This window comes from Lithobates pipiens, unplaced genomic scaffold (assembly GCF_037356315.1).
Source record: "Lithobates pipiens isolate NorthernLeopardFrog02 unplaced genomic scaffold, aLitPip1_a1.2 Scaffold_13, whole genome shotgun sequence".
Classification (NCBI taxonomy): Eukaryota; Metazoa; Chordata; class Amphibia; order Anura; family Ranidae; genus Lithobates; species Lithobates pipiens.
In genome coordinates this window covers 235,341,896-235,365,636 of record NW_027507718.1, presented here as the reverse complement: position 1 = coordinate 235,365,636, position 23,741 = coordinate 235,341,896, and the positions used below count along the sequence as shown (strand labels likewise).

At 46.9% G+C, this 23,741-nt stretch overlaps 2 protein-coding genes across 4 annotated transcripts in view; one reads left to right on the top strand and one right to left on the bottom strand.

Annotated features, from left to right (window-relative positions):
* The first annotated feature begins 1,517 nt into the window (after positions 1-1,517).
* On the top strand, positions 1,518-9,034 carry STBD1 (starch binding domain 1). Its single transcript, XM_077476356.1, has 2 exons — positions 1,518-2,319; positions 7,806-9,034. Exons 1-2 carry the CDS (start codon positions 1,533-1,535, stop codon positions 8,546-8,548), a joined length of 1,530 nt encoding a protein of 509 aa, XP_077332482.1. The 5' UTR covers positions 1,518-1,532; the 3' UTR covers positions 8,549-9,034.
* Positions 9,035-22,376: 13,342 nt separating this feature from the next.
* Positions 22,377-23,741, bottom strand: part of CCDC158 (coiled-coil domain containing 158) — a 135,875-nt gene continuing 134,510 nt past the window's right edge. For all 3 annotated transcript variants that reach the window (XM_077476353.1, XM_077476354.1, XM_077476355.1), the window contains one exon: positions 22,377-22,692. In XM_077476353.1, coding sequence (XP_077332479.1) covers positions 22,652-22,692 — 41 coding nt within the window. In that variant the 3' untranslated portion in view covers positions 22,377-22,651. The remainder of the gene's footprint in view (positions 22,693-23,741) is intronic.

The following is a 23,741-nucleotide window of genomic DNA, read 5'->3' as shown; positions in this document are numbered from 1 at the left end:
GTGCCTCTTAAATCATTGCTCCCAGCAGAGTGCCTCTTAAATCATTGCTGCCAGCGGAGTGCCTCTTAAATCAGTGCCCTCAGCGTAGTGTTGGCTGCAGTCTAGCTACATCTCCTCTCGTTCCTTGTGTTCAGTGGAGAGGGGAGGGGCCGAGTGCAGCTAACCCCAGCTAGAGAGTTGTGAAGAGAGAAGCCGATTCATTGGCTGCACAGATCGGCCTCTCCCTTCTCCACACGACGAGCGAGAGATGTAGCTGAATACAAGGGGAAAGCTCTAGCGGCGTCGCAGGCGGGCATTTTCTTGGAGCCAGAACTGCTGCAGACCCAAACATTCCCATTTTCCATGGACAAAAGAAAAAATCCTAAATCGGGACGTCCTCCAATCGGGACGAGGGTCCCAAAATCAGGACTGTTGGCAGCTAGGGGGTCCCCCCAAACACACAGTCCCCTCTTAACATCAGAGCCCACATTTTGGCTCCAGCAGTATGGCAAAGAGCAAGGGGTGGAGCAGGTCTAGAGGAGGTGAACCTCTCTTCTAAATCCTGGATCAGAGTCATATGTTGTCATGATTCTGGTGCACCGGTGTTGTGTTGAATACTGTCCCCCGTCGAATAGTGTCCGTCCTGTACTGTGCTTGCGCAGTGTGGAAGACAAGGAGACGCCGAAAGTCTACGAAGAGGAACGGCGCCTGCGCACTGAGTCCAGGTTCAAGTCCCACTATTCAAGTGGACATAGAGTTAGAATAAAAAATTGCCAAGCAAAGCGAGTAAGTGCTGTTAGTAAATGCTACCGTATGTCCACTTGGTTGGTGGGGCTTGAACCTGGACTCAGTGCACAGGCACCGTTCATCTTCAGAGACTTTCCGAGTCTCCTTGTCCTCCGTAATGCGCAAGCGCTGCGCCTTTGCAGTACGGGGCGGACACTATCCGATGGGGGGACAGTTTTTTGGCAGAACACCGGCCGCCCCCAACACCATAGTAATGAATGACTCCACGTGTCCTGGACCTAGAGCGTGCTTGCCTGAGCCGCCACCATGGCAACTCGTGATGCTGTTTCAGGGCAAACTGGGTCCTTATGTGAACCCCAGGGTGCCACCCTTGACCCTACCCTAGTTGAGGACAGTGACGCACTTAGGTGTGTGCGCACATGACGCAATGCCTTCGCTGCTTATGATTGGCTGCTTCACTGTATCTCAGGTGGGTTCAGACTCGTGTTCCAACACGCCTGGGCTCATCCCTGGTCAGGAACACTGAAGTACTAGAGGTGAGTGGATTGTTTTTGGAGAAGAAAGATATTCGTTTTAGTGTCACTTTAAATTTGTCGCCAGGAACACGTGTAGCAGCACACGCGGTAAATGAAGAGCCGTTTAGATGGGAAGTGTGGTTACATAAGAGACAGTCCCTCTGATCCACCATAATCCCATCTCCTTGATGTCAGCCCGGACAGCTGATCCTGGGAGAGGAGAAGGGGGCGGTGATCTGGGGGCGGGGACTGCGGCGCATCTACTAATAGGGAGTGCGGGCTGGAGGCGGGATGGTGTCCGGTTCTCAGGGAAAGCTCACAGATCACAGAAGCAACATGTGGCCTGTCGTGGTGCTGGGGATTATCACCGCCGTCCTAGCATGGGTATGGTTCGGGAGCCGGGGGAAGGAGAAGAGCGAGGACACAGACCAGGAGAGAGAGGACACAAGACTGGTGACACACCTCACCTCCCTACCAGAGGAACCTGAGTGTGAGGACACCCAGCCTCAGGAGACTCCTGATACTAGGTCAGTGCTCAGTGCTGGACAAGCCAGCCTTAGTCATCACACAGCTACTCAGCTGGATAAGGAGAAGAGCACTACAGGGACAGATGAAGGGGATGGCCAAGGTGAGACCTTACATGAAGACCTTGTGCAGGACCATAAAGAAGATGGGTGCCACCTTACTGCCCCACACAAAGAGGGGGTCCACATCAGACAAGACCCCCCACAACAGTCCAAACCTGAGGTCCACCAATCCACAGGTGTAGAGGAACAGGTCCATGAAGATCTGAGCCCCTCAGGAGACACAGGTGATGATGTGTTGGTGGGTGCCAGAGAAGAGCTTCATCTCTCTATTGGTGGACAGGAGACACGGGTCACTGCGGAGGATCTGAAATCTGCAATGATCACAGAGGAAAAGTTGGTGCAAACCAGTAAAGAGAATGACGTCATTGTCCCCGATAAAGTGGTGCCCATCAGTGCTAAGACAGGCTTGATGCACCCAGATCGTGACCAGGATGATGGAGGGACACTGGTAAATGGAAGTGATGAGCCGGTCCAGAAAGACAATGGAACAGGTATCTTTTACAAAAAGGAATATCTCCTCTGAGCTCAAAGCTTCTATGATTGTGGTTTTTGTAGTGGGTCCCCCCCCCCCCCCAATAGAGAAATATCTATTCTGGAGGGGGGGGGGGGGTTATTTTTCTTGGGGTATATTTTTTATATTAAGCATTCATTTTTGGGGGCTTAACAATTTCACACCACCCACGCCCCATCCATCTGCTTTTTAGCAGATCAAATGCATACCCTGGTCTGATTAAGTCCACCTTAACCACTTTCAGACCGGACCAATTTGCTGGTCAAAGACCAGACCACTTTTTGCGATTCGGCACTGCGTCGCTTTAACTGACAATTGTGCGACGTGGCTCCCAAACAAAATTGACGTCCTTTTTTTTCCCCACAAATAGAGCTTTCTTTTGGTGGTATTTGATCACCCCTGCGGTTTTTATTTTTTGCGCTATAAACAAAAATAGAGCGACAATTTTGAAAAAAACGCATTATTTTTTACTTTTTGTTATAATAAATATCCCCCAAAAATATATAAAAAAAACATTTTTTTTCCCTCAATTTAGGCCGATGCGTATTCTTCTACATATTTTTGGTAAAAAAAATCGCAATAAGTGATTATTGATTGGTTTGCGCAAAAGTTATAGCGTTTACAAAATAGGGATAGTTTTATAGCATTTTTATTTTTTTTTTATTTTTTTTATTTTTTTTAACTAGTAATGGCGGCGATCTGCGATTTTTTTTTTTTTTTTTTTTTTTTTTTTTTATTGTGACTGCGACATTGTCGGGGACCCATCGGACATTTTTGACACATTTTTGGGACCATTGTCATTTATACAGTAATCACTGCTATATAAATGCAGTGATTCCTGTGTAAATGGCAGTGAAAGGGTTAACCAGTGGGTGGCAGTGTAGGGGTTAAGTGTTCCTAGGGGTGTGTTACTAACTGTGGGGGGGGTTGGGCTTTCATTTAGTGTACACTGATCTCTGCTCCAATCACATGGAGCAGAGATCAGCGTCACTAGTTGCTAGGCAGAATGGGAAAATGTTGTTTATACAGCATTTCCTCCATTCGGCCGCTCCGTGAGACGATCGCGGGGATGCCCGCGGCGATCGAGTCCACGGGTCCCGCGACCGGACTCACGGGGGTCCCGACCAGCACGGGAGCGCGCCGCCGGCGGCGCGCTCCCGATGGCACGGCGGCAACGAATATTGGACGTACATGTACGCCAATATGCCTGCCCGTGCCATGCTGTCGACGTACATCGTCGTGCGCTGGTCGGGAAGTGGTTAAAAACACGGGGGGGGGGGGGGGCCTGATTGGACCACAAGTGTGAAAGGGGCCTTGGGGCTTGGGATAATAATTCTCCTGCAGTGTTTATTGCTCAGGTGTGAATGGAGCCTTTAGTCTAAGACTATAACAAATGTATTATCAATAGATTGTGGGTGCAATGTCAGGCTTCTGCAGACCCTGACTCCCTGTACCTCCAACACAGGGGGACAGTTACAAAGCTAAGTGTCAACCAACTACCAGAGCACTCATCTTCACCCTTGCAGTTCATTGAGAACTACAAGCTGCCTGTTGCAGTGGATGATGGGGCTTGTAGTTCATTCAAAGAACTCTGTGAATGAAGGACACAGCTGTGTGGGCAGTGGAGCCCTGTCACAGCTATGTTTTCAAAAAGTGGTTTTGGTTACTAAAACAGAATGAGAAATGCCGACTGATACAGAATTTCTTGAAATTAGACCGCCAGTTATTAGCCTTTTCAGAGATCAGACCACCTATTTGTCCATTTATTTCTGGTCCAGGATTTACTGTAGTGGTTGTAAAACTGGAGTCAGCTTGGAGGAACTGTTAAGTCAACAACTTAGTTTCAACTTTGTACTTAAGCAGTTGACCTACTTAAATTGCAACATTAGACCTTTTTCTCCAGTAACTTTTGGTATAGAGCAGTGATGGCAAACCTTGGCACTCCAGATGTTTTGGAACTACATTTCCCATGATGCTCATGCACTCTGCAGTGTAGTTGAGCATCATGTGGAATGTATTTCCAAAACATATGGGGTGCCAAGGTTTGCCATCACTGGTATAGAGGATCTCTATGGATTACGCTCCAGAAAAATTTCCAAAATTGATTCAATTCTAAAAGTGGGGCATTTATTGAATGGGGTCAAGACGTGCCTAGGTAGTGGTCACACACTGTAAGGCTGGGTTCATGCTAGCTGAGTAACGTGGCTTGTAGAAGGGGTCCAGTGCATCCCCGTTCACCATTTCGGGTCCAATTTTTGGCTGAATTCAGACCTGAAACGATTCCAAAGACACAGGACCTTTCTGAAGTGCGCTCCATTGCGAGCCTATCATGTGAATAGGATGTGGTTAACCTGCATCCAATTCGCAAAAGTGAACCCAGCCTGAGACAAACAGATGTCATTGAAAAGCACATAAAGAACCTCTGAAATTGCACATACTGTTAAACTTGAAACCATTCCCTCAGAGTGACCGCTTCACATTTGTGAATCAATGCAAATAGAACTAATTTAAATTGGACCATTCTATTGCAATATAACTAGTTCCTGGTCGTGTCTAGAAAATGTTTTATATTCTCCCCCCCCCCCTTACAAAAAATGTCGGAGGATCCTGAAGTCATACAAACAGAGCTTCCCTTTTGAGAGAAGTTCTGCTTTAAGTCAAGCTGAGTAGCTGTTAAAGTGGTGTTCCACCCAAAAGTGGAACCTCTGCTTCCACCCCCTCCGGAGCCACCTTTGGCACCTTTTTCGTGGGGGGGGAGTGGGTACCCTTCCCCACTTCTGGAAGAAGGTGCCGTCCTTCGACAGTTTAGCCCTCTTCCTCTGCTGCCGGGCCAGTTGGAAAGCGCATATGCAGTAGTGAATCAGCTGTGAAGCTGAAACGCTTCTCTGCTGGTTTCCCTGGTGGCAGCAGCACCTGAGAGCTGATCTGAAAATCGGCTAGGGTGCTGACATCGTGAACCCTGGACAGTTAAGTGTCCTAATATTACATTTCAGCAGCTACGGTATTTGTAATGGAATGCTCCTCTTTAACCACTTAAGGACCGCCGCATGGCAATGTACGTCGGCGCAATGGCACCGACAGGCACGTACATGTACGTTGCTGGCATTCCAACGGGTGGGGGGTCCGATCGGACCCCCTCCCGCTGGATGCGGCGGTCCGTTTCGCTGCAGGAGCGATCCAGGATGAGGGGATGGCCGTTGGTTTCTGGCCATCCCCTCTCGATCGCTCCTGGCGAATGAGAAGTTTCCCCCGCTGTGTATAGTAAACGCAGGCAGGGAGGAAGTGATGTCATCCTCCTCGGGGCGGTCTTTTTGACTGGACTGCGAGGAGAACACAGAAAGTAAGTGCACCAAACATGTCACACTGTCAGTGACACTACACTGACATGTAGGTACACATAGGCACACAAATCCCCCCCCCCCCTCCCAGTCAGTGTCACTGATTGCAGTGATCATTTATTTACTGATCACTGCATTTAGTGTCAGTTGTGACAGTAAAAACTGTCAGGGCAGTTAGTGTTAGGTCCAGGGTAGCCCCCTACCCCCCCCCCCCAATAAAGGTTTAACCCCCTGTCGGTGTTTTTTTTTTTATTGTTACAATTTTAATCAGCTCGGGGGGGGGGGGGTGAGTCTTTGGTGAGATATCGGGAGTCTTAACCCCCCTGACATCTCCCTTTTGAGACACAGAAAGGGAGATTACCCAGTCCTTTTCTCAGCAGCCTCAGCTGCACTGGAGATGGGAGAGGACAGAGGCTCCACTCCATTCATAAACTGAAGTATTGTAAACACAGTGATCACCGACTCTGTTCATTTGGAATAGGAAGCAGCTGACAGATTTATTGGCTCCTTCCTCCGCTCTCCATCCTGAAAGATTGACACAGAGGGGGGGACTGGAGGAGGACACGGCGGGGGGGGGGGGAGGGATATGATTGGAGCAGTATACAGGGGGTGATCTGTGTGTGTGTGGGGGGGGTGGCGGGGCGTTACAAGCACCGATTTTCCTCCCTGTATAGATTTCAATAAAGCAGCTGGAAGCCACAGAGGGGAGAGAAGTGTCTGTCGGCTACTTTAGTGAGTGCATGTATACCACTCCTGTACCCCCTGTGTCAATTCTAGGTATCGGATAAAGCATCGGAGCATTTGCCTGAGTACAAGTACTTGGGCAAATACACGGCAACCCTACTAACTGTATGCTATTGCTATCCAATATTTCATCAGTAGCCTAAACTTGGAAAAACTATAATGCCAGATGGTGTCAGTAGATGGAGACCCTTTTGACTAACTAAAACATGATGAAGGCATTCCCAGAATATTATGAGTGACTTTTCAATAAAGTAGTGGTATCATTGCCTAAGTAATTATCAGGGGTTCCCTGAGATTGGAAAGCTATTTCAAGGGTGTCCTTGTGTTGACAAGGTTGAGAGTCTGTCCTAGCCTAAAGCTGGCCATACACAGCAGGGAACAGGACATGGTTTTGTGTTTTACAAGATGTAACCAACATAATTTGCACATTTTCGACTTTGCAACCACAAGTTTGTCACCATGAAGCTGTCATACAAATGGCACTGTAAGGTAAAAATGTAGATTATTGCACTCCGCTAACAAGTCTGTAAGAGCCCCTCTTGTAACCACCTAAATTTGCAAAGCTCTTCCATTCAGGTTCTTGTTGGAGACATTGCGCATGGTGTCTGAATATGGCTTTGCAGTCAAAGAAGCACCAGAGAAGATGCATTTGTCTCAGTAATGCACCTAGACCTGGTTACACTCCCCCCCCCCCCCCCCCCAATATAAATCAGTTTACTGAGATCTCTGCCAGCTTAGACACTGGTATGTGTGCAGGAGGCAATGTTTTAACTGAAAAGGTAATTGAATGCATTTTCAAGAGTCTCTAGTTGTACTGTGAGTACAGGGGGGGGGGGGGGGGGGGGGTCAGGGTTGTGTCGTGTATTTGTTTTTTTTTTTTTTTTTTTTTTTTTTTCTCCTCTTTGGCTCTCCTGGCCCCTCCCTGTCAAGTGCTCCACAGCAAGTGGCTTGCTATGGGGGCACCCAAGCTGAGTCACAGCTCCCTGTGTCCATTCAGACACGGAGTCCTGCTTCTACCCCACCACCTCTCTGTTGATTGGTAGAGCTGGGTGATTTTCTAAAAAAACAAACAAAAAAAACACCCCACTCGCTTCAAATTGTGAATAGATTTTTATTTTTATTTTATTTTTTCTGATGGCTGAGGGACTCGTTGCATTGCTGGGGTTCAGGTAAATACTAGGGGTGCTGTAGGGCAGCTTCTGCACACAGAAGGCTTTTTAGCTTGATGCATCAAGATAAAAAACCTTCTGACTTTCCAACAACTTTAAGTATATGGTTTCATGCTACAGTCATAAACATGTAAAAACTTGCAACTTAAAAAATTTAATGTTTACTGGTGTATATTTTGTAAACCTGATGTGTATATATTTTTTCTTTTTCCTAGTGTGTCAAGAGAATGTCACAAATTGCAATGCATCGGCTATTACCATTTCTTCTAGGCAAGTCAACAGTGAAAATAATTTTGGCCTGTATGACCACAGTAAGCTTGAGTCTTCTGAACAATCAGAAATGGTCCTGGCTTTTGATAAAAAGCCCTTACTTACCCTGGAAAATACTACCTGTGCACAAGTTAATGGTCAAATGACTAACCATGTATCAACTGAAAGTTGCCAAGCGGAGGTAGTAATCCACCAGAAAGCAGAAGATGTGACTCTGATAAGTCCAACTGTGGACAAATGTGTTTTCTTGCATTCATCCAACCAAGAAGAGCAAAGCCCTGATTTCAAATGGTCAGGCTCTAGTGAAAACAGTTGCTTTGCTACTCCCTCGGAGGCTAAACTAAATGATGACCCTCAAAGGACAAAAAGGGTTGCTGCCGTTCAGCCAATCCCACAGAATGTAAGCCTTGGCTTCAAAGTGCACTATATCACGCACACTGACTCTCAGGTGATTGCAGTCATTGGGGATCATGAGAAACTTGGCGAATGGGAGCGCCATGTCCCTCTAAGTTCTGATAAAGACGGTAATTGGTCACATTCACTCGCTCTGCCAGCTGATGCCAATGTAGAGTGGAAATTTGTAATGGTGGAAAATGGGAAGATAAAACGATGGGAAGAATGCAACAACAGGCATTTAAGAACTGCACATGAAGATCTTGCCACCCAGCAGTGGTGGGGTTATCCATAACGGAATGTTTTTCTTAATGTTTCCAACTTGTCCTTTAAACTTTTAGCACATGTCTTGCTTTAAAAATATGAAGTTTAAGGTATGCATTTTCTGTTCTGTTAAACCTGTCACATTGTGAGACTGTTTGCTCAGTGTTTAATGATTACCTGGCTTTGTCTGAATGGTGACACTATATTGACATTTCTTAAGAGTTCAGCTTTTAACCCACATTTTTAGTAGTTGCAGTTTAGCATTAAATATGCTGTTTTGAATGAATCAAGGGTATGCATGGATCTGTTTTGATAAATCTACAACATTAACTTATAAGGAATGGTGTCCTAAATTGTTCATGGTCCGTTTGACTCTGTTGCTCCATGGATTTCAGGTTCTACATAGATGTAGAAACCGAATAGGAAGTGTGTGTTGGGTTTATTTTATTTAAGTTTAACTATCTGTATTTGTCATGGTTATCGGTGCAATAAAGCTATTTTTGAATGGAAAGTAAAATGTTTTGTGCAATTACTCCAGGTAGATGACTGAGCCCGGCGGACTGCACAATTTTTAAATTGCAGTCTGATTGAAAACCTTGCAATGGTGTAGACTGTCTGAATCCAGGAAGTCAACCTAGTAGGCAGGTGATTACAATTCAAGTAGGTCTAAGTAAAGGTACCCATTTCATTTTTCTGTTCTTTAACCTGGCCTTAATTTAGGCTTTTGGGAGATGCTGAGGGGTAGTTTATCAAAACTGGAGCAGCTGTGTGGCAACCAACAAATCTGTCTTTTTATTTTATAGTTTAACTGCTTCCTGACCGGTGCGCGACGATGTACGCCGGCAGAATGGCATGGACAGGCATATGGGTGTACAGGTACGTCCCTTTAAGAATGCTGCCATGCCATCGCGTGCACGCCGTTCGGGACCCCCATGAGTCCGGTGAATGTAGAAAAATGTATGTATCAGCCTAAACTGAGAATTTTTTTTTAAATATATTTTTGGGATATTTATTATAGCAAAAGAGAAAAAAAAATTGTTTATAGTGGAAAATAAAAAATCGCAGGGGTGATCAAATACCACCAAAAAGCTCTATCTATGGGGAGAAAAAAGGACGTCAATTTTGTTTGGGAGCCATGTCACACGATCACAATTGTCAGTTAATGCAAAGTAGTGCAAAAAATGGCAAAATGGTCCGGCCTGAAAGTGGTTAAAGCCCCATTCACGCCTGAATGGTTTGGAGTTGCGGGTGTGATTCTGGCCAGGTTACCAAAATGCAGAATGCTAATTTTTGGGTGCTATTCATTCTTAACATTGCAGCATGTTTGTGGTGCAATTATCAGCTCACATTGAAGCAGAATTACTTATTTGCTAAATTTTATTACTGAAATAAAGAAAAGGCACAGTGTTGCATGAGCACACAATTGTCATTCATAGTGCGACTGCACTGAAAGCTGGAATTGGCTGGGGTAGGAAGGGGGTGAAAATCCTGAAACATCAAATATCTGGATGTAAAAGGTGATCCCATCTAAGACCATTTTAGAGGGAGTCTGAGAGAAGTTATGGGGGGTTGGGATTGGTAGTATATGGAAAATGCTATGTCTGGCCTAAAACTTTTAAGTCTGATCTGGAATAAGCAACTCTCAGCATGCTTATCTCTGTGCTTGGTCCAGGTCACTGATATTGAAACCAAAGTATCAGCATGACAGTCGGGGAACTACAGTTCTCAAAAGACATGGTTCTGAATTTTGTTTTCCACTTCTCTATCCTGACTTAAAGCGGAGGTCCACCCTAAAGTGGACCTTCCGCTCATCGGAACCCTCCCCCCCTCCGGTGCCACAATCGGCACCTTTCGGGGGGGAGGAGGGTGCAGTTACCTGGATAATCCAGGTAACTGCACCCACTTCCGGGATAGCTCTCTGCGGAAAGGGGCGTAACTTACGCCCCTTTCCGCAAGTGCCCGCCCCTTTCCGCAAGTGCCCCGCCGCCTGCTGGAAAACAGATCCCAGAGGCAGCGGGGAGCGTCCTTATTGCGCAGCGCGATTCGCACATGCGCAGTAGGGAACCGGGAAATGAAGCCGAAAGGCTCCATTTCCTGATTCCCATACCCAAGATGGCGGCGGCAGGACCCGACAGGCGACCTAGAGATCGGCTTCGGGTGCCGACATCGCGGGCGCGCTGGACAGGTAAGTGTCACTATTTTAAAAGTCAGCAGCTGCAGTATTTGTAGCTGCTGGCTTTTAAAAAAAAAACGCGGAGTCCCGGTGGACTCCCGCTTTAAGCTTTTTTTGTGCTGCCATGTGACAGATCTCTAGCAATCCCTAAATACTGACATTGCCTAATGTCTGCTCGTATACAATGACATCATCCCACCTTTCCTGATGGGTTTCTTTCTTTACCAACAGCTGCCTGTGCTATACTTGTGAGCAGGCAGAATATTTAAACAGGCTCACTTAAAACTGTAAAAATTCTCTTTACCTTTTTCACTGCTGCTATTTGGGGATTTCTAGATATCTGTAAGGCAGGGAGCAATACATAGTTTACAGCAGTCCATATCCAAGCACTATCCCATAGGGATAGAAAGTGGCATGGCTTATTTAAAAAATTGCTTAAAATTGTGATTGTATCAGTTGGTTACCAAGCCTGTTGGGCCCCTTTCACGCAGGCAGTGGGGTACCCCCCCCCCCTCAGCAGGGATCTCTCCGTTGATTGCCCCGCTGAACTGGCTGATGACATGTCAGTCTCTGCACTCTGTGCATGAATATCTGCTCTCCCCTATGGGGGGGGGGGGGGGGGGGGGTGGGGGATCGGATGATTACAGACCACCTGTCTGTTTGCAAAATGGGGAAAAATAAGACATCCATCCATCTGGATTTTGTGGACATGTTACCGCTGACATCCAACGCTCCATAGAGCTGTATAGAGCAACCATTCAGATCCACCTGGAAAAAACGGACAGGCGGATGTGAAAGGGGCCTTAAAGGTCATGCTGAGGCTCAATTGTAACTATTAAACCCAAAACCAAACGAGTTTATAGTGCAGCACACTGATTCTTAGCTGTGATGGCTGCATTTTGTTTTGTTTTTTCTTGTAGGTCTTCATTTCTTTCTATTTTCATCTGGTGATCCTGCCAGCAAGTTTTGGTTTTTATATAGAAAAAGCTGTCCTGCAAATGTAGCAGTTACAGGGATGAGACAAACCATTTAACACTCACAAGGTTGCTTACAATGATCAGGTTTTACTTTATGCAAAACCTTTATCCCCAAAGGCAAACAGTTTGGTATACCTGCTTATAAAGTGAGAGCTGGTGTTTTTTCTTCAATTTGTTAGATGTACTTGTAGACTTGGATACACTAACATGCCCCTCCCCCAGACTGACAATACTGCTGCCCAAAGGTGCTCCTTCTTTCAAAATTGGGGGGGGGGGGGGGTGGAAACCCCTAATGCAGGAGGAGTGTTCATGGCCTGATCACCAGGTTAAAAGAAAACTAATGCAGACATATCTAATGATTGTTAAATTGCAATACATGCTTCTGCCTTGTGATTTAATACACTTTGAGAAGCCAAATCTAGGCTTAGGGCTCCCCCTCACCATATATATAAAAAAATTTTTTTTTTTTTTTCTTCTTTTCCTTCCCCTTTTCCTTCCCCTTTTCCTTCCCCTTTTCCTTCCCCTTTTCCTTCCCCTTTTCCTTCCCCTTTTCCTTCCCCTTTTCCTTCCCCTTTTCCTTCCCCTTTTCCTTCCCCTTTTCCTTCCCCTTTTCCTTCCCCTTTTCCTTCCCCTTTTCCTTCCCCTTTTCCTTCCCCGCATAGGGCCCTCAATCATACAGAGTAGTGCTGCTCTCTGCATCAACACACTGAGTGCCATGGTGATAGGCCATCGGGAAGGGTCCATGATGTCATCTGGGTAAAAGACATTGTGCATTACTCACCATGCCAGACTGAGGGCATATGGTGGCGAAGTAGAGGTACTGCAGCAGACAATGTTGTAAAGTAATGAAGCTATGAAAAAGGGGGCCCAGAGGTAATTGTGGGGGGGAGAGAATGAGATGTGTAGAGGTGAGTGATGTCATAGTAGTGCGGATTTAGGCAGTGGATGAATAGTGCAAAGGTGAGTAAGGGAAGAGAAGTGCAGGGGGTCCAAATGTGTTGTAAACAATGAATGCGAATGTGTGTAATGCACAAAGGGTACTGGCGGTGCAGATCTTAATGGTGAATGAGAGATGCTAAGGTAAGCAGTGGACAAGGGACACTAGGGTTTTGGAGGGGAGAGGTGAGCTGTGGTCACATGGTGCAGTGAAAAAGGAGTGCAGAGGTAAGCAAAGGGAAAGAGTGCAGCAGGACAAGGGGTACAAGGGTGAGCTGTGGATAAGGCAATCCGAAGGAGTACAGACACACAAGGTAAGCAGAGCTGAGTGGTGTTCAAAGAGTGCAGTGGTTAGAAGTTGGCAAAAGGTGCAGAAGTGACTAGTAGACAAGGAGTCTAGAGGTTATGTGGTGGAAAATGGGGTACAGAAATGAGCTATGGCCAAGGGGTGCAGAGGTGATCAGTGGCTGTGGGTTGAATTGGGGTTTTAAAGGTGGACAAAGTGCTGAGGTGGTTGATAAAATGGGTAGATGTTGGATATGATGTGCAAAGTTTAGCTGTGCCCAAGTGATACAGAGGTAAGTGGAAGTTTAGGTATGTAAAGGTGGGTGAGGGGTGCAGAAGTGAGCAGTGGTAGAAGAGAGATTAAGTATAGGTTAATCCTGCTGGTCTCAACTTGGGTTCTGTCAAAAGTTGCTAGGGGTTCCTTAAAGCGGAGGTCCACCCTAAGGTGGACCTTCCGCTCATCGGAACCCTCCCCCCCCCCCCCCTCCGGTGCCACAATTGGCACCTTTCAGGGGGGAGGGGGGGTGCAGTTACCTGGATAATCCAGGTAACTGCACCCACTTCCGGGATAGCTCTCTGCGGAAAGGGGCGTAACTTACGCCCCTTTCCGCAAGTGCCCACCCCTTCGCGCAAGTGCCCCGCTGCCTGCTGGGAAACGCACAGCTCCCAGAGGCAGCGGGGAGCGTCCTTATTGCGCAGCGCGATTCGCGCATGCGCAGTAGGGAACCGCGAAATGAAGCCGAAAGGCTCCATTTCCTGATTCCCATACCCAAGATGGCGGCGGCAGCACCCGACAAGACAATCTAGCGATCGGCTTCGGGTGCCGACATCGCGGGCGCGCTGGACAGGTAAGTGTCACTATTTTAAAAGTCAGCAGCTGCAGTATTTGTAGCTGCTGGCTTTTTAAAAAAAAAAAAAACGCGGAGTCCCGGTGGACTCCCGCTTTAAGAAATGAGCAAATTTTGTCTCTCCGTTAAGTAACCACTGAAGTCAATGATCTATTTAGCTATCTACAAGGGAGATATATTTTCCACTGACTCATATTGCAAGAGGCAGCCTAATACTGTAAGGAACATTTTCCCACTGACCTCCAGTATAAGCGGGCTTTTTTTTCCACTGGTTACCAGTATAATAGAGACTCTTCAACCGCCCCCCCCCCCACCAGTAAGGTATTTGTAAATTGAAATCATATCCCTTCTCAAGTGTCTCTTCTCCAAAGAGAATACGTTGAGTGTTTGCAACCTTTCTTCATAACTAATATCGTCCAGCCCCTTTATTAGCTTTGTTGCCATTCTTTGTAGTCGCTCCATTTCCAGTACATCCTTCCTGAGGACTGGACAGCATACTCCAGGTGTGGCCATAATGTTTGTTTTGTTAGCAGTAGCTTGGTTGCACGCCATTGCTGAGCCTATCATCCACTAGGTTCTCCCCCTAGTGTATAGATTGCATTCATATTTTTGGCTCCCGAATGCAATAAAAAGTAATTTTCCTGCAACTTGTGGCAACATTTTTAAAATAGTCCATGGACTCAACAAGCCTCTCAGCAAAAAACTTGAAGTGTCTTCTTTCCAAAAAGGGGTCATTGTACAAACATGGCATGGTTATATATAGAATTACACCCCAAAATACACTCTGCTGCTTCTCCTGAGTACGGGGATACTTCATGTGTGGGACTTTTTGGCAGTCTAATCGCGTACAGGACCTTGAAAACCAAGAAATATTTTACAAAGGCTTTGGTTTGGAGCCTTTCCAGGATAGGGCTCAAGGTTTGCAGAAAATGGGTGTTCTTTATATACCAGTGAGCAGTTCTTTTCTACTCTGGCATGCACCCTCTCCAGCAATAACATGGTAGAGTACCATTTGGGCTCATGATCACTTTTGTACTCCTTGTAATAGCTTACCTTTGCACCCCCTGCATCCTTCCTCTATATCACCCCACTCTATCTCTCATCCACCTCTCACTTCTGTACAACTTGAATCCCTTGTCCATCGCTTACCTCTGCACCTATTGTCCACAAGTAAGAAGGTTCTGACAGGGTGCAGGTGAATATTTTAGCCCTGTCTGCACTGCATTGTTTTTTATGCAGATAGTGAGTTACAGGCAGCCCAGGATGGGAAAGGGTTAACTATATCCCCCAGGTTTCTTGATTTGGCATACTTCTGCTGTGCTCTGTCCCCCCCTCCCTGTGCATAAAAATTCAGGAGGGAGACTCTACCTACAAGAGTTCCAGCCACATGGGAAGTAGGCTGACAGATGAGATGTATGACTCTCTTCCAGCAGTTACCCTCTGCCTTCAGCTACCTTTGTCCTGACTGTCATCACTGAAGATTACCTGCCTGAGGAACTTGCCAGCATTAGTGATGGACGAACTTCCGACGGGACGTTTCGCGAACGCGGCCGATAGTTCCCGAACCTTAACGCTCGCGGCGGGCCCCATTGACTTCAATGGGAGGCGAACTTTGCAAACCTACAGGTCAAATTTGCAGCCACAAAATAATTACTAGCTGTGCAAACATAGTCCCACCACATGGCCAATGACATAACACATGTATGAGGTGAATCTGGGATCGACAACTACAAGCATTCTTTTTTTTCTATGTGAAATTGTGACAATTCAGGACTGTGGAGCGCATGAAGGCAATGGAGGAGAGGGAAGGTCAGGGTAGGCAAAGAAGAGGGTGCAGGAGATGATCACCAGCACCGTGACATAGAACACTGACACCTGCACCGTGATAGAGTCATCTGACAGCAGCACCGTGATAGAGAGCACTGACATCAGCAGCGTGACATACAGCAATGACACCTGCACCATGATAGAGTGATCTGACACCAGCACCGTGATAGAGAGCAGTGACACCTGCACCGTGATAGAGTGATCTGACCCCAGCACCGTGATAGAGAGCACTGACATCAGCAGCATGATATACAGCACTGACACCAGCACCATGATATACAGCACTGACACCAGCACCGTGATATACAGCACTGACACCTGCACCGTAAGCAGCCCCAGGAGGAAGTCAGCATAGCACAGGGATGGTGGGAGCCCCTCATAATGAGCATAGCACAGGGATGGTGGGAGCCCCTCATAATGAGCATAGCACAGGGATGGTGGGAGCCCCTCATAATATGCACAGCAGAGGTACAGCCCCAGGAGGAAGTCAGCATAGCACAGGGATGGTGGGAGCCCCTCATAATAAGCAGCCCCAGGAGGAAGTCAGCATAGCACAGGGATGGTGGGAGCCCCTCATAATGAGCATAGCACAGGGATGGTGGGAGCCCCTCATAATATGCACAGCAGAGGTACAGCCCCAGGAGTAAGTCAGCATAGCACAGGGATGGTGGGAGCCCCTCATAATAAGCAGCCCCAGGAGGAAGTCAGCATAGCACAGGGATGGTGGGAGCCCCTCATAATGAGCATAGCACAGGGATGGTGGGAGCCCCTCATAATATGCACAGCAGAGGTACAGCCCCAGGAGGAAGTCAGCACAGAGATGGTGGGAGCCCCTCATAATAAGCAGCCCCAGGAGGAAGTCAGCACAGGGATGGTGGGAGCCCCTCATAATAAGCAGCCCCAGTAGAAATATGACACCGCTCAACCTCTTCAAACAGGAGGGTACGGGCATATAGTACGGTGTGGCTTTTTTTGGACAAGGAAGTGAGCCAAATGAAGAAAGAAGGTCTGTGTGCTCGATTAAAAAAATTGTTTATAGGCATATACATGGTCTACTGGTCACATGTGTTGAATTCCTCCGAGATCCATGCCTCATTTTTAGAAATGTGAGGTAGTTAACACTGTCGTGAGCTAGGCGAGTACGCTTATCGGTCACGATCCCCCCTGCTGCGCTGAACGTCCTTTCGGACAGGGCACTGGACGAGGGGCAAGCCAACAGTTCGATTGCAAATTGGGCAAGCTCTGGCCAGAGGTCAAGCCTGCCCACCCAGTAACCCAAGGGTTCATCACTCCTCAGAGCGTCCACATCGGCCGTTAACCCGATGTAGTCGGACACCTGACGGTCTAGGCATTCCCTGATGCTGGATCCGGATGACACCTGTCGATGGGTCGGCTGAAAGAATGACCTCATATCAGAAGTCACCAACACATCTTCAAACCGGCCTCTTCTTGCAGGCGCTGTTGGATTGGTACCCGCAACTCCTTCTCTGGGAGTGGGAATTGCTCCTCTGCCAGCGCACGCAAAAGCAGAATGCAGCATTTCTCGAAGCAAGGCCTGGAAGTGCTCCATTCTGACAGCCCTCTGTGACGGCGGTAACATTTCCGCCATTTTGTGTTTGTACCGGGGGTCTAAGTACGTTGCCACCCAGTACTGGTCCTTGACCCTTATGCTTTTTATATGGGGGTCCCTATTAAAACACTGGAGCATGAAGGCCCTCATTTGCACTAAACTGGAAGCGGTGTGGTGGCCTGGCTCCTGCTCATCATCCAGGATAATGTCATCCTCTTCATTCTCCTCTCCCCATCCACGCACAACAACAGGGATCCCAGAAAGGTTTAAAGCATGCTCTTCTTGCTCCTCCTCATCCGCCCCGGCACCATCCTCCTCTGACTCCTCTTCAGACTCCTGTTGTTCACTTGTCTCAGATAGAGTAGCCCCCCGGGAATTCATCCAGCATTGCGACTTCCTCATCTTCCCGCTCCTGCTCCTCCACAGCTTGATCAATGACACGATGCAATGCACGCTCCATAAAGAAGGCATAAGGTACCATGTCACTGATGGCGCCATGGCTGCGACTGACCAGTTTGGTGATCTCCTCAAATGGCCGCAGAAGTCTGCATGCGTCGCTCATGAGCAGCCACTGGCGCGGTGAAAAAAACCCCAGCTCCCCAGAACCTGTTCTGCCGCAGAGTTCATACAGGTAGACGTTAACTGCACGTTTCTGCTGGAGCAACCTATCAAGCATATAGAAGGTTGAGTTCCATCGCGTCGGGCAATCGCAAATAAGACGTCTGACCGGCAGATTGTGTCGCCGCTGAATGTCAGCAAGGCGAGCCATGGCCGTGTAAGATCTTCTGAAACGGGCTGAGATTTTCCTTGCCTGCCGCAAGATGTCCTGGACCCCAGGGTATTTGACAACGAATCGCTGCACGACCAAGTTTAAGATGTGTGCCATGCATGGCACATGCGCAATTTTGCCCTGTTTCAATGTGCTAAGCAGATTGGCACCGTTGTCACACACCACTTTACCAACTGTCAAATTGAGCGGTGTTAGCCACTGATCTGCCTGTGAACGCAAAGCTGAAAGGAGTGCTGGGCCAGTGTGGCTCCTGGCTTCCAGGCACAACAGACGCAGCACGGCATGGCAACGTCTCACCTGGCATGTCGAATAGGTTCTGGGGAGCTTGGGCGGCGCAGCGGAAGAGACGCTAGCAGCGGAAAAGGAGGAGTCAGCCGAGGAGGAGAGGGAGGAGGATGGAGTAGGAGGAGGAGGAGAAGGAGGAGAAGAAGAGCCAGGCCTGCATGCAATCCGTGGCGGTAAAACCAAATCTACACGGGTGCCACGGGTTACATGCTTGACGGCCGTCAGAAGGTTCACCCAGTGGGCAGTAAAAGTGATATACCTTCCCTGCCCGTGTTTTCTAGACCACGTGTCTGTGGTCAGATGTATCTTGGCACCGACACTGTGTGCCAGAGATACATTCACTTGCCGCTGAACATGGCCATATAGCTCTGTGATGCCCTTCTCTGAAAAATACTTCCTTCCTGGAACCTTCCATTGTGGTGTTCCAATGGCCACAAATTTTCGAAAGGCCTCCGAGTCCACCAGTTTATATGGCAGTAGATGGCGGGCTATCCGCTCTGACAAGCCAGCCGTCAACAGTTGGGCAAGAGGGTTATCCGGCGTCATCATTTTTTTATGCTCGAACATTAGGCCCACGGAAGCCTGCCTTTTTGCAGAAAAACGTGAGCTTGGCGTGATGTAAGGTGGAGTGGAGGACAATTGTGAGGAGAGAGGAGAAGGAGAAGTAGAAGACGAGGCTGGACGGTGAGAGCCTGGAGTGTGGCTTTGTGTGTTCCGTTGCTCCCACTGGGCTCGGTGATGGCAGCTCATGTGCCTTCTTAAGGCGGTCGTCCCTAGGTGAGTGTTGGGCTTACCGCGACTAATGCGTTGACTGCAAAGATTGCAGATGGCAACACTATTGTCAGCAGCGGACACCTTAAAAAAAGCCCACACTGCGGAGCCATGTGCCGGCGTCCTGGGAGCGCCAGATGTGACCGTACATGGTCGATGACTCGCTCCTGATACATTAGCAGTCTGCTTTGTCCCTCCTGTGCAATGTAAGTTATTCCTGCTTCTCCTCCCTATCTGCTGGTCCATATCTCCCTCTGAACTCCCCTCCTCTTCCTCTCTTGTGGGCACCCACGTGACATCACTAGATACGTCATCATCGACGTCAACTTCCCCACTGCTATAATTAGAGATCTCGGAGTAGGCAGCAACACCGGGGACCAACCTCCTCCTTGGGCTGATCTGGGTACTGTCGTCAGACTGCTGAGTGGAGGTTCTTGCTACCTCCTCTTCCTGATCCAATGCCAAGAGTGGCTGCGGATCAGAAATGTCTTGATATGGATTGGAATATAATTCCTGTGACGGAAGCGGAAGGTATGTGGTGGTGGTGGTGTTGTTGGTGGTAGTGTCTTTGAAGGGTGCACATAGCAGAGAGTGAAGAAGAGGGTGCAGATCGAGAGGATGAGGAGGGTGCAGAAGAGTAAGGCTGAGTGAGCCACTCAGCCAATTCTGGTGCTTCCTTTGATGCAATCGCACGCACCTTCTGCAATTTCCCACTTTGGCTCAAGCCTGTTGCTCCTGCCCTACCCCTACCACCCCTGCGGAAGGGCCTGCCTCTTCCTCTGCCTGTCATTTTTTAAATGACCCTGTGACAAAACTCTCAGTCCCTATACTTATAAAGGACTGCTGCAGAATAGGGCAGCAGTCAGCAGTAGTGCGCCTCAACCCTATATATTGTGGACCTATACCAGTCCTTAAGGAATAGCAGACTGTACCTCACTCAACCCTATATACTCTAGTACGCTATACCTTACCAGTCCTTAGAAGGACCTTTGTGGAACTAGTAGGTTGTGATTAGCAGACTGTACCTCAGTCCCTATACTGATAAAGGACTGCTGCAGAATAGGGCAGCAGTCAGCAGTAGTGCACCTCAACCCTATATATTGTGGACCTATACCAGTCCTTAAGGAATAGCAGACTGTACCTCACTCAACCCTATATACTGTAGTACACTATACCTTACCAGTCCTTATAAGGACCTTTGTGGAACTAGTAGGTTGTGATTAGCAGACTGTACCTCAGTCCCTATACTGATAAAGGACTGCTGCAGAATTGGGCAGCAGTCAGCAGTAGTGCACCTCAACCCTATATATTGTGGACCTATACCAGTCCTTAAGGAATACTCATAAAGGACTACTGCAGCAGAAGGGCAGCAGTCAAGTATAATATTCTTTCTATATTTGGAAGAAAGAATATTATACGTGTACAAGCCTATTACCATACCAGTCCTGAAAAGAACCTTTGTGGACCGAATAGTAACAGCTACTGATTAAACTGACTGTCCCTCACTGCCACACACAGCTTCCTGCCTGTCCCTATTTAAACTGACAAAACACAGGCTGCTGCAACAATAACTTGAATAGCACTCAAAACTATATCCTGTACTACTTTACCATACCAGTCCTGAAAAGGACTTTTGTGGACCTAATAGTAACAGCTAATGATTAAACTGACTGTCCCTGCTGCACACAGCGTCCTGTCCCTCTCTACACTGACAAAAGACAGGCTGCTGCAACAATGACTTGAATAGCAGTGCCTCAAACCTATATCCTGAACTACACCTAACACCTATACCATACCAGTCCTTAAAAGAACTTTTGTGGACCTAATAGCTAGCGATTTGGGTCACTGCAGTCTCTCCCTGCTCCACACAGCAACCTCTCCCTATAGTGACATACGAAAGAATGTAAAATGGCCGTCGGATCAGGTCTATTTATAAGTTAGGGGAAATGCCCAAGTGTCCATGTGCTGTAATGTCTCAATTGGCTGTCCTGTACCATATGATGGATGTGTCATCATAGGTCAAAGTTCTTTTACACAGTAAACACGTAAGTCCGCCGGGCGAACAGCGGCAATAGTCCGCCGATCAGGTGGACCGCGGACAGCCGAAATTCGCCGCGAACCAACCGCCGGGCGAACAGTTCGGCCATCCCTAGCCAGCATGCCTGGGGCCACTGAAACAGCTAATTTCTGCACCTCCTGCACATCTTGGATATAATTTAAAAAATACAATTTTGAAAAAAGGTGATGAAAGTTCAGAAAGCTGCTTTTGTGAATATTTGACATCTTTGTTAAAACAGGAGGAAAATGCCTTTGTTGTTCACATTGCCAGGTTCTTTCAACCAAGAGCACGGTAATGCAATATCAAGTAAGATTTATCTTCTGGATTGGTAGCAATGGAGATGCTGGGATTAAATTCACGGTTTTACACATTCAAAGTTTGCACTGAGCTTTATCCCCTCAATTTGTGCCCATCATGCCACAGGATTTGTAAGGTTGCTTTAAATGACATCATATGCATATCAAAGGTCATTTGATCTGCATATGGTTGAAACTAAAAGAATACAATGCAACAATATTGTATTTCTCAGTTACCTCTCTAAATAGTGGTCTGAATGCTGCTCAGAAGCTCTGTTCTACACAGCAGCAGCTGCAGTTAGAGAGTGCTGGGATTTGCCAGCAAGAGTGGCGTGGGAAGTGGCACTGGTGAAAATGGCTTGGGCATGGGATGTACGCCCTATGTATTTGGGTGAAGAGTTTTCCTGTGGATTAGTACTGCTTTACTGATTATCTACAGCCCTCCTCATCCAAATAATGGGTTTCCTTAAATCAGCTTTACAATACAAGCTAATTCAATTCACAGTACAGTACAGTAGATAATCTTGAGACCTTTCAGCAGCTGGTTCTGTTGTTTTATACCCTCCAGATACAGGACCTACATGGAGTTGGTATGTTTCCTCCGGCAATCTGATCACAAACTTCTAGGCTATTTGGTTTGTGCTCAAACCTGGGCTGCATACACATGTTTGCATATGTGACAGTTAGGGACAGTATTGTATACATTTGTCTGGAGTATCTGTTGATGTGATTAATTTGATATTTTTCATAATCTTTTTCACAGTCATTTGTGTTCCAGATGTGTGCTCCACAGCAGGTAAAAAGGAGGCTCATGGAAGCCATATTTGAGTGTCTGTGCATTGGGCTTATATAATTGAAATTGATAAATATGTAAAATAACACAATGTGAAAAAACACACATGTGAAATAACACATAAATACATTCAATTACTGAAACTAAACTTTTTGTATTTAACAGTTTGTACATTTGGATTACATTATTTATTTATTAAAAGCTATACATACAAGCATTTTCCAAATGATATGCACAAAAAGAAGGAAATCAGATATAATAATTTGGTGTATTTAATAGTACAGTATCAATATCAAAGGTATACAGTAACATATAAATCAAAATATAGAACTGCTGTTTGTACATGTAGATTAGCTAACTGTTACAGTCATTATCAAGTACAATGTCAGAAACCTTCTAGTTATTTAGAATTCTTTCTGTATGCTCAGAAACTGCAATTGCTCATTCATACCATGATCTGAAAAAAGGGTCTTAAACTTAGTAAAGTGCATTGGTTTACTCTGATTTCCAGTGTTTGTTCTTCGTCAGCATTGGTTTTCCTGATTTCCAATCATTAGCGACATTTCTAAAAAAAAAAAAAAAAAAAAAGCCAAAGTCAAACATGAATAGGTCTTCTAAATTCAACAATGCCCTTTGCATGTCCTGGGATCACATGCACTAAATAAAATCTTTGCTCAAGTACATTAGAGTTTTAATTGGCTTGTTACTTAATGCGTCTTAGGGGATTTCAATAATGACCTGCACTTGGCTTCCATGACAGCTGCAATTGGGTCTCCAGATTAAAAATCTTCTAGGAATGGATCTGACTAACTACGTTATTGGCTTTCTCTAAGTAAACCATTTACTGTGCATTTCTTTTCAGGAGGTCTACATATGGAATACTATTTTGGAAAAAGGAAGGGAAAAAACAGCCTGCATTTTAGAGCACAAATTTATAGTTATTGTGTCGATTACATATCCTTATAGTAAACTTTCCACAAAATTATTTTATCTTTACTTAAAGCGGAGTTCCACCTAAAAGTAGAACTTCCACTTATATGCTGCCTCTGCCCCCTCTGGTGTCACATTTGGCACCTTTTAGGGGGGAGGGGGGAATGGGGACCCCTTTGTGAAAGGTCCCTCTCCCCACTTCAGGGAGAAGGGCCGTGGCCCGAGCTCCTGGAATCTTGGCCCCCATCTCCTTCCCCCACCGCCAGGCCAGCTAGAAAGCATTGCACGCTTCACACATGCATAGTAGGGAACCAGCCAAAAGGCTTCACTGCCTGATTCCCTTACCAGGAATGGTGGCAGCAGCACCCGGGAATTGATCTGAAGATTGGCTGGGGTGCCGACATCCCAGGCTCCCTGGACAGGTAAGTCCCCTAATATTAAAAGTCAGCAGCTACAGTATTTGTAGCTGCCGATATTAAATTTTTTTGACAGGCTGGACCTCCTCTTTAAGTGAACAATCTTTAGGCTCGGTTCACACAGGGGCGACTCAGATCTGACTTCAGGTCGCCCCTAGTCGCCTCAGGTCGGACAACATTTAAAAATCAATGTAAGTGAATGAGAGCCGTCTTAATGCACGCTACTGAAGTCGCTCCGACTTGAAAAGAAGTTCCTGTACTACTTCAA

What these genes read in the sequence shown, in the direction of transcription:
- STBD1 (XM_077476356.1), top strand. Translation starts at nt 1,533, where the DNA reads ATGGTGTCCGGTTCTCAGGGAAAGCTCACAGATCACAGAAGCAACATG. An exon ending in CCAGAAAGACAATGGAACAG is followed by an intron (nt 2,320 to 7,805) that starts GTATCTTTTACA and finishes TCTTTTTCCTAG; the next exon opens with TGTGTCAAGAGAATGTCACA.